Source organism: Oncorhynchus kisutch, linkage group LG13, assembly GCF_002021735.2.
Source record: "Oncorhynchus kisutch isolate 150728-3 linkage group LG13, Okis_V2, whole genome shotgun sequence".
NCBI classification, from domain to species: Eukaryota; Metazoa; Chordata; class Actinopteri; order Salmoniformes; family Salmonidae; genus Oncorhynchus; species Oncorhynchus kisutch.
The window spans coordinates 51,621,602-51,632,644 of NC_034186.2; the positions used below are offsets into that span (position 1 = coordinate 51,621,602).

The following is an 11,043-nucleotide window of genomic DNA, read 5'->3' on the forward strand; positions in this document are numbered from 1 at the left end:
TACTTTTGTACCCGTTTCCCGTAATCTCTAGGAGATCGAACACATCTCCTTCTTGAGAGGGAAGACAGCTGTGTGGTCCCATGGTGTTTATACTTGCGTACTATTGTTTGTACAGATGAACGTGGTACCTTCAGGCGTTTGGAAATTGCTCTCAAGGATGAACCAGACTTTTTTTCTGATCTCTTGCCTGATATCTTTTGATTTTCCCATGATGTCAGGCAAAGAGGAACTGCGTTTGAAGGTAGGCCTTGAAATACATCCACAGGTACACCTGCAAATGACTCAAATTATGTAAATTAGAAGCTTCCAAGCTGTTTAAAGTCACAGTCAACTTAGTGTATGTAAACTTCTGACCACTGGAATTGTGGTAGTGAATTATAAGTGAAATAATCTGTTTTAAACAACTGGTGGAAAATGTACTTGTGTCATACACACACTTTTTTTTTGTTACTACATGATTCCATGTGTTATTTCATAGTTTTGATGTCTTGAATATTATTCCACAATGTAGAAAAGAGTAAAAATAAAGAAAAACCATTGAATGAATAGGTGTGTCCCAACTTTTAACTGGTACTGTATGTGTTATAGCTTTTCAGAGCTTTTTTCAAATGGAAGCGTCTCTAATGTCAAACATGTAAAGTGTGGTGTACCGTAGGGCAGCACTCGAGGCCCTCTACACTTTCTATTTTTAGCAATGACCTGCCACTGGCATTAATCAAAGCATGTGTGTCCAAGTATGCTGCTGACTCAACCATATACGCATCAGCAACCCCAGCTAATGAAGCCACTGAAACCCTTAAAGAGTTGCAGTCTGTTTTAGAATGGGTGGCCAGAAATAAAACTGGTCCTGAACAGCTCTAAAATTAAGAGCATTATATAATTCCCTAAGTTCTAGACCTCAGCTGAATCTGGTAATGAATGGTGTGACTGTTGAACAAGTTGAGGAGACTAAATTACTTGGTGTTACCTTCGATTGTAAACTGTAATGGTCAAAACATAGATTCAAAAGGTTGTAAAGATGGGGCGAGGTCTGTTCGTAATAAAGAGATGCTCAGATTTTTTTTTGACACCACACTCCACAATGCAATTCCTGCAGGCTCTAGTTTTATCTTGATTATTGTCCAGTCATATGGTCAAGTGCTGCAAAGAAAGAAACGGTTAAGCTGCAACTGGCACGTCTTGCGCTTCATTGTAATCAGAGGGCTAATATTAATACTATGCTGTCCCAGTCTCACATGGCTAAGAGTTGAGGAAAGACTGACTTCTTCTTCTTGTTTCTTTAAGAAACATTGTTGGAAAATCCTAATTGTTTGCATAGTCAACTTACACACACTTACCCCACCAGACATGCCACCAAGGATATTTTCGCGGTCCCCAGGTCCAGAACAAATTCAAGGAAACGTACACAGCCATGAAGGCATGGAACTCCCATCTTAAATAGCGCAAGTGAATAGCAAACCTGGTCTAAAAAAATATATAATAAAGAAACAACTCACGGCACAACGCCTCTCCCTCATGTGTGACCTACTTGTTGGTATGTACTGACATGTATGTGTAACAGATAGATACACACACAATGTTTTAAATGTAAATTGTATAGTATTTTTCGTTATGTGTCGAACCCCCGTAAGACTTGTTGTTGCCATTGGTGTCAGCTAATGGTGATCCTAATAAATCAAATCAAAATGTTGAATTTATTTTCTTCCTATGAACTTGACTAGCGTTTGAACCGCTTGGGCTATAAGCTACTATGACCCTATTCCTGAAACCTTAGACACACTGGAACATGGTTGTGCCTCCTGCATTATCTTCACAGAATGGGCAGGACACGTTATATGTGACAAGAAATGCTATTTGGCTCCGATAACCATTTCTCACGTCATCTGACCATAGCACCAATTCCAATCCAAGTGCCAATGCAGTTTATCAAACTCTAGGCGTTTACATTTGTTGGATGATATGAAAATTTAGCTTTTTGGCCACGCACACCAGTTGTGGGTTTGGGGTCAAAATAAGGATGCATAAGCAGAAAATAACCCTATACCGACTGTAAAGTATGGTGGTTGATCTGATTTTAATGGGGCCATTTTGTTTCCACTGGTCCTGGGGCCCTTGTTAAGGTCAACGGCATCATGAACTTTAACCAGTACCCTAATATTTTTGCCAAAAAAACTGGTTGCCTCTGCAAGGAGGCTGAAACTTGGCCGGAGGTGGATCTTCCAGCAAATCAATAACCCCAAGTCACCCGAAATCCAAAGAAATTGTTAATTGACCACAAAAATCTACATTTTGCAATGGCCATGTCAGAATATCAAGGATCTGGAAATATTATGTATGGAGTTCTCCAGTCTCATTAAACATTTTAGAAAAAGTCTCAATGCCATCATCCTCACAAGGTGGAGGTATTAAAAGGTATATACAATTTTTAAAAATTCAAGCATGAGACAAATCATTTTGACCCATATCTTTAGAATAAATATTGTCACTTGTTAAACAAAATCTCTCTGGGCAATTGTTTCAGTATAAAATATACTTTTTTTTTTGTTGCATACAATAAAACATTTGCAATGCAAAACAGGATTTGCATTATTTATTTTAGACAATATTTTTTGCTCATCTTGATTAAGGGTACCAATAATTTTGTACATGACTGACTGGGTTCAACCTCAAGCCTACTGCACAACAACACTTTCTTTGGCAAACAGAAGCAGAAGGTTCTGTGTACTCCAATGAGACTGCAACAGAGGTGGATTAGTGATCCATGCATGTGATGTGCAACATTATTGCCTTTGACCTGAAGACGTATTAGTTTGACTGATGGGGTTCGAACTCAGGTCTCCAGTGCACCACACAATGCAACTTTTCAGGTCTAACAAGTTACTCATCACGAAAGCGTCGCAAGTCACAGAACCAAAGCCTAGGCCTTAGCTCCGCAGGCTAACAAAGTCTTAACCCAGTCAGTCACGTTACCCTTATAATATGTGCCCTTGCCAGAGACATTAAACTAAAGGTGTCCGCATACTTCAGTTTGGCTGGAAACAAGTCATCCCTCGTTGAATGGCAACAGACTACTGAAGAATCCTTACTGTTTCCTGCAGTAAAATTACCTAGTGCCCCCATGGGTGGAATGTTAATATTTTTCATAATTTCATTTTTGTTTGGGGGGGGGGGGGGATGTTTCTATGTCAAACAGTTTCATTATAATTTAGTCCTCTGTGATGTATAAAAGTGTAATATTGGGATACAAACTCAAAATTGAATACATTTCAACTCTACATCTGACATGGTACAGGTGTCTTTTTTAAAGAACATTACCATGTGTGTAAGGTCTATACTTTTGTTTCAAAGTAGATTTGTTTAAGACTACCAATAAACACTGTGACCCTGATTGCAGTAAAATGAATAGCCTGATGGGACGCCACACTTCAAATGTTTTGTATATTTTATTGTAAAGGGCAGACATGTCTGAAGCAGAGGTCCTGAGCTCAACTTTGGATATAAGCTGAATTAGGGGGAAGCGGTACTCATGAAGCAAGCAGTGTGTCATCCTTTACATTACCTTCCTCATCTCATCCCTATGGGCTTTAGCGAAGAGGGCTAACACAGTCTTGTAACATCCAGGAACTATTCCTTTCAATCTTTTACCCAGACTTCAGCAGAAATGTAGAGAAGCATATTTAGTTTCTTTAAAATGTAAAAAAAAGAACCACCTGTCAGGAAGATACAGACAGCTGATACTACACTGAGCAAAAATCTAAACGCAAAATGTAAAGTGTTAGTTGAAATAAATGCATATGCACAAAAAGCTTAGTTCACTCAAATTTTGTGCAGAAATGTGCTTACATCCCTGTCAGAGAGCATTTCTCCTTTGCCAAGATAATCCAAAACCGCAGGCTAAGGTTAAATCTAGACTTGGTTTCCTCAATCGAAATTTCTCCTCTTTCACCCAAGCTGCCAAACTAACTCTGATTCAGATGACCATCCTACGCATGCTAGATTACGGAGACGTAATTTATAAATCGGCAGGTAAGGGTGCTCTAGAGCGGCTAGATGTTCTTTACCATTCAGCCATCGGATTTGCCACCAATGCTCCTTATCGGACACATCACTGCCCTCTATACTCCTCATTTTTGTATACCTGTCACAGGACCCACTGGTTGATGCTTATTTATAAAACCATCTTATGCCTCACTCCCCACCCTTATCTGATATACCTACAGCAGCCCCTGTCCTCCACATACAACACCCGTTCTGCCAGTCACATTCTGCTAAAAGGTCCCCAAAGCACACACATCCCTCATCGAGATCAACATTAATTCCCGCACTTTGGCTCTTTTCAGTTCACTGCAGCTAGCGAATGGAACATACAGCAAAAAACTCACTGGACCGTTTTCGCTCTTTATTCAAAGAATCAAATCATGGACAGTTACTGACAGTTGTGGATGCTTCTTGTCATGCGTGTTTTGTCCTATATTTTGATCCCAGCCCCCGTCTGCGCATGAGGCCTTTTGACTTTTGTTAGGCAGTCATTGAAAATAAAAATGTGTTCTTAACTGACTAGCCTAGTCTTTTTTTTTTTAGTTTTTATTTAAGGGTGACCTACTTTGAAAGGACGGGAAGTGTTGGCTGTGCACTTGACCAGGCATTCCACATTTAACCATCTAAATATCAAGTTGTTTTTTGTTTTGTTTTATATTCTCAAACTAATAACAGGCCGTTTTTAACTCGGAAAACAAACAATCATAACGTACACGAACCCTAATCTTTACCTCAGGAATCTTGATTTAATGTTGTCCACGAAGTAGGCTAATTATCGTGACCACTCCAACAGACACAAATGTTCTGTCAATCCTTGAGATGAACATTAATTCCCGCACTTTGGCTGTTGTTAAATTGTGTGCAGTATCACAAAGGTCTTTACCACTTGACTTGTCATTCAGAAAAATCCTTTCCTGAATCAGCTGATGTTGTGCGATAATGTCTCCACTTAACGAAAACAATTATGGGTAATTATTGAAAAACCCTGTTAAAATGACAGTATCAATTTGTGTTTTATTAATCATATTAAAGTACATCTTTATGGTTTAAGCATAGAATTTTTAGCAATCACATAAACTTCATGTATGTGAGCCTTTGAAAACTTCACACTGTAACTAACATTGGGAGATACGAAATGTTACAGTAGACTTCTGAGGTCTCCACACACAAAAAAGTGAGTCACAGCAATATCCAGGAATTTCCCAGGATCAATGTATAATTCAATTGTAAAATGCATAGTATATGATAACAACAAACAGTATCAAAATCACATGTTATGTCACATGCACCTTAGTGAAATGCTTACTTTACAAGCCCTTAACCAACAATGCAATTTTAAGAAAAATATAAGTAAAAAATAAGAAACAAAAGTAACAAATAACTAAAGAGCAGCAGTAAAATAGTGAGGCTATATACAGGGAGAACCGTTACAGAGTCAATGTGTAGGGCGCCAGTTAGTCGGGGTAAATATGTGCATGTTGGTAGATGTATCATACATGTAGGAAAGAAAAGTTGTGTTTTATGTCACTCGATTTTGTGCCAAATCTGAAGACTCCAAGCACGAGAAAGGGTTTAAACATAGCTGTTGATTCAACTCATGAATTAGCTGTATTGAAAAAAAAAAAATATATATATATATATATATATATATATATATATATATATATATATATATATATATATATATATATGTTCCCCCTTCATATATTAATGTATTCACATGAAGAAAAAAAAGGAAATTATTATGAATTACTTCCTAGCAGCTCCAAACAGCTGTCCACTGCCAGAAATGCTCACTGATACCCTTGAAAGAGCCATGTGACGGCCATCTACATCTGCCAAACAGAAGTATGGGCATGCAACACAGCCAATTAGCCAACAGAAAAATCTAAGCAGGAATGCAGCTGGAATAACGTTATAACCAACTAGCTAATGTTATGTTAGTTAGATAGCTAGCTAAAAAAAAAATACAGACCACGAATTGAAGATATTTTCAAATGATCTTCACCATTTCAGCAAAGATAGTTGGCTGTATGAGAAATTATTTTAGAACGCAAGGGCATTTCACTTACCATACTCTGTGGGGACAGGGTCAGGGTGGTAGGTGAAGTGCGCAGCATTCCTTCTTTGTGTTTTAGTTTTGGATGAGCATTTCGGGGATAAACTCAGCAGTGTGATCCCAAACGAGCTCTGAGCACCGACATTTACATTCGCGATGGAGGCTTTGGAGACTGCACCTCTGAGAAGAAACCGTGCAGCAGCCGCCATTGCTGTTGTGAGTGGACTGAACAGGAAGAAGATAATAATGACAGCGTCCCTTTTTAGTCGAAAGGGGCTGTAGTTGGTTGAAACAGTGGGTGGTTTCAGAGGGTTAAGCCTCTTGTCCAATCGACCCTGAATACTTGAGGGACCTATTTTACCCTGGCCCGCGTTGAAGTGTCCGTCACGTCGTCTGGCGAAAGCGGGTAGGGAGGAGCGCCTCTCATATCCAACAGTGATCTGCGCCGGTCGGTTGATGTTGTCAACAAGGCAGCATGGTATCGTCCAGAAACATACAACATACATTTTCCATCAAATATATGTTTTATGTTTGTTTTATTGGATGTCAGATAAAGCATTGTATCAAAAGCAATCACTTTGCATGGGAAAACACAGAATCATACTCATTACTACACGTGCTTTTTACATCATTTTTATTTTGAGCCAACTTCGCCGTCCGACAGAGCGGGCACCCGATTCTAGCCCGAAGTCAACAATCTACTTTCAGCCGGTGCAAAACACGCCTAGTCGGGCGCCCGGGCAAAATTAATCGAACATCCACCTTGACTTTTCGACATTGCAGCCAATTTTAAAAGCGAGTCGAGACTGACTGATATACAAATCAAATCAAATGTTATTTGTCACATACACATGGTTAGCAGATGTTAATGCGAGTGTAGCGAAATGCTTGTGCTTCTAGTTCCGACAATGCAGTAATAACCAACAAGTAATCTAACTAACAATTCCAAAACTACTGCCTTATACACACAAGTGTAGGGGGATAAAGAATATGTACATAAAGATATATGAATGAGTGATGGTACAGAGCGGCATAGGCAAGAAACAGTAGATGGTATCGAGTACAGTATATACATATGAGATGAGTATGTAAACAAAGTGGCATAGTTAAAGTGGCTAGTGATACATGTATTACATAAAGATGCAGTAGATGATATAGTGTACAGTATATACATATACATATGAGATGAATAATGTAGGGTATGTAAACATTATATTAGGTAGCATTGTTTAAAGTGGCTAGTGATATATTTTACATCATTTCCCATCCATTCCCATTATTAAAGTGGCTGGAGTTGAGTCCGTGTGTTGGCAGCAGCCACTCAATGTTAGTGGTGGCTGTTTAACAGTCTGATGGCCTTGAGATAGAAGCTGTTTTTCAGTCTCGGTCCCAGCTTTGATGCACCTGTACTGACCTCGCCTTCTGGATGATAGCGGGGTGAACAGGCAGTGGCTCGGGTGGTTGTTGTCCTTGATGATCTTTATGGCCTTCCTGTAACATCGGGTGGTGTAGGTGTCCTGGAGGGCAGGTAGTTTGCCCCCGGTGATGCGTTGTGCAGACCTCACTACCCTCTGGAGAGCCTTACGGTTGTGGGCGGAGCAGTTGCCGTACCAGGCGGTGATACAGCCCGCCAGGATGCTCTCGATTGTGCATCTGTAGAAGTTTGTGAGTGCTTTTGGTGACAAGCCGAATTTCTTCAGCCTCCTGAGGTTGAAGAGGCGCTGCTGCGCCTTCTTCACGATGCTGTCTGTGTGGGTGGACCAATTCAGTTTGTCTGTGATGTGTATGCCGAGGAACTTAAAACTTGCTACCCTCTCCACTACTGTTCCATCGATGTGGATAGGGGGGTGTTCCCTCTGCTGTTTCCTGAAGTCCACAATCATCTACTTAGTTTTGTTGACGTTGAGTGTGAGGTTATTTTCCTGACACCACACTCCCGAGGGCCCTCACCTCCTCCCTGTAGGCCGTCTCGTCGTTGTTGGTAATCAAGCCTACCACTGTTGTGTCGTCCGCAAACTTGATGATTGAGTTGGAGGCGTGCGTGGCCACCAAGTCGTGGGTGAACAGGGAGTACAGGAGAGGGCTCAGAACGCACCCTTGTGGGGCCCCAGTGTTGAGGATCAGCGGGGTGGAGATGTTGTTGCCTACCCTCACCACCTGGGGGCGGCCCGTCAGCAAGTCCAGTACCCAGTTGCACAGGGCGGGGTCGAGACCCAGGGTCTCGAGCTTGATGACGAGCTTGGAGGGCACTATGGTGTTAAATGCCGAGCTGTAGTCGATGAACAGCATTCTCACATAGGTATTCCTCTTGTCTAGATGGGTTAGGGCAGTGTGGTTGAGATTGCATCGTCTGTGGACCTATTTGGGCGGTAAGCAAATTGGAGTGGGTCTAGGGTGTCAGGTAGGGTGGAGGTGATATGGTCCTTGACTAGTCTCTCAAAGCACTTCATGATGACGGAAGTGAGTGCTACGGGGCGGTAGTCGTTTAGCTCAGTTACCTTAGCTTTCTTGGGAACAGGAACAAATCACCGTGCATCCTAAATAACAACTCAATAGTCTTTGTAGATCAGTAAGTCAGTCACAATTTAACAATGATACATCATGGTTTTGACGCTCTCAAACACAGCATTTGATTAAGGTAATGAAGTTGTGCCAAAGATTATGGATATACTGACAAGATAGTCTCTCCGCCCTGGCACTGGGAATCGTTGTCCACCAAACGGAACGGCGGGCTGTCTAGCTTCCGCTCATCCTTTCTTTGGATTGGTGGATACATCTCATTACTGTAAATCTGTTTTTGAATATTCGATGTAAAAGTGATGTAAAGTGATGTAATAAGCACGAGGGTTGTTGACGTCACCCACCTGTATTCAATGGATAGCGATGCTCCCAACTAATTTAACGAATATGCATAACCATCTCGAGACAACTCCCTTATAGTACAGTGGTTAAGGGCGCTGTACTGCAGCGCCAGCTGTGCCACCAGAGACTCTGGGTTCGCGCCCAGGCTCTGTCGTAACCGCACAATTGGCATAGCGTCGTCCGGGTTAGGGACGCCTTGGCCGGTAGGGATATCCTTGTCTCATCGCGCACCAACGACTCCTGTGGCGGGCCGGGCGCAGTGCACGCTAACCAAGGTTGCCAGGTTCACGGTGTTTCCTCCGACACATTGGTGCGGCTGGCTTCCGGGTTGGATGCGCTGTGTTAAGAAGCAGTGCTGCTTGGTTGCGTTGTGTGTCGGAGGACGCATGACTTTCAACCTTCGTCTCTCCCGAGCCCGTACGGGAGTTGTAGCGATGAGACAAGATAGTAGCTACTAACAATTGGATCCCACGAAATTGGGGAGAAAAAGGGGGTAAAAAACTAACAAAAAACCATTATATCAGTACACTCGTAACAACTTAACCATTACGAAACGTATATTTGATCAAATAAACTTCATAAACCATAATTTTTTGCTGACCGACACTCTGGATGTGCTAAACAATTACTTTTTTATTGTGGGATGACAAAACTATGTTGTTATGAGTTACCACAGCCACCATCAAACCATCATTAAATTCTCATACAAGCCTACCTTACTGTAATCGATCACAAACCACAACCAATCTAATGTGATTTTGAATTTTAGACCAAATAATCTTGTAGTCCTATGTAAATCCATGACTCTTGCATTTAACATGCTACTCACATAGACATAAACATAATAAACTATAGGCAGGGCCTAATAATAAATACTTAATTTAACTGTAAAAAAAACAATTTAGCTTCTAATTTGGCATGAACACAACACATGATGTTTTCATCTGATTGTCAAATAAATTACAATGTATGCTACCTGTGCATGTTATTATTATATCACAATTCCAGTGGGTCAGAAGTTTACACACACTAAGTTGACTGTGCCTTTAAACAGCTTGGAAAATTCCAGAAAATGATGTCCTGGATTTAGAAGCTTCTGATAGGCTAATTGACATCATTTGAGTCAATTGGAGGTGTACCTGTGGATGTATTTCAAGGCCTACCTTCAAACTCAGTGCCTCTTTGCTTGACATCATGGGAAAATCTAAAGAAAAATGCCAAACAAAAATTGTAGACCTCCACCAGTCGTGTTCATCCTTGGGAGCAATTTCCAACCGCCTGAAGGTACCACATTCATCTGTACAAACAATAGTATGCAAGTATAAACACCATGGGACCATGCAGCCGTCATACCACTCAGGAAGGAGACACGTTCTGTCGTACTTTAGTGCAAAAAGTGCAAATCAATCCCAGAACAACAGCAAAGGACCTTGTGAAGATGGAGGAAACGGGAACAAAAGTATCTATATCCAATGTGAGAAACGAGTCCTATATCGACATAACCTGAAAGGCCACTCAGCAAGGAAGAAGCCACTGCTCCAAAACCGCCATAAAAATAAAAAAATCTCAAGACATCAGTCAGGAAGTTAAAGCTTGGTCCCAAATGGGTCTTCCAAATGGACAATGACGACAAGCATACTTCCAAAGTTGTGGCAAAATGGCTTAAGGACAACAAAATCAAGAAATTGGAGTGGCCACCACAAAGCCCTGATCGCAATCCTATAGAACATTTGTGGGCAGAACTGAAAAAGTGTGTGTGATCAAGGAGGCCTACAAAACTGACTCTGTTACACCAGCTCTGTCAGGAGGAATGGGCCAAAATTCACCCAACTTATTGTGGGAAGCTTGTGGAAGGCTACTCGAAGTTAAACAATTTAAAAGCAATGCTACCAAATACTAATTGTGTGTATGTAAACTTCTGACCCACTGGGAATGTGATAAAATAAATAAAAGCTGAAATATATCATTCTACTATTATTCTGACATTTCATATTCTTAAAATAAAGTGGTGATCCTAACTGACCTAAGACAGGGAATTTTTACTAGGATTAAATGTCAGGAATTGTGAAAAACTGGGTTTAAAT

The 11,043-nt window shown here is 41.0% G+C and overlaps 1 protein-coding gene across 1 annotated transcript in view; it reads right to left on the minus strand.

Moving 5' to 3' along the window:
- LOC109902209 (2-oxoisovalerate dehydrogenase subunit beta, mitochondrial) overlaps positions 1-6,580 on the minus strand; it is a 76,988-nt gene extending 70,408 nt beyond the window's left edge. The window contains exon 1 of the mRNA XM_020498372.2: positions 6,111-6,580. Within this exon, the coding sequence (XP_020353961.1) occupies positions 6,111-6,306 (196 nt within the window). The 5' untranslated portion in view covers positions 6,307-6,580. The remainder of the gene's footprint in view (positions 1-6,110) is intronic.
- Positions 6,581-11,043: the final 4,463 nt, after the last annotated feature.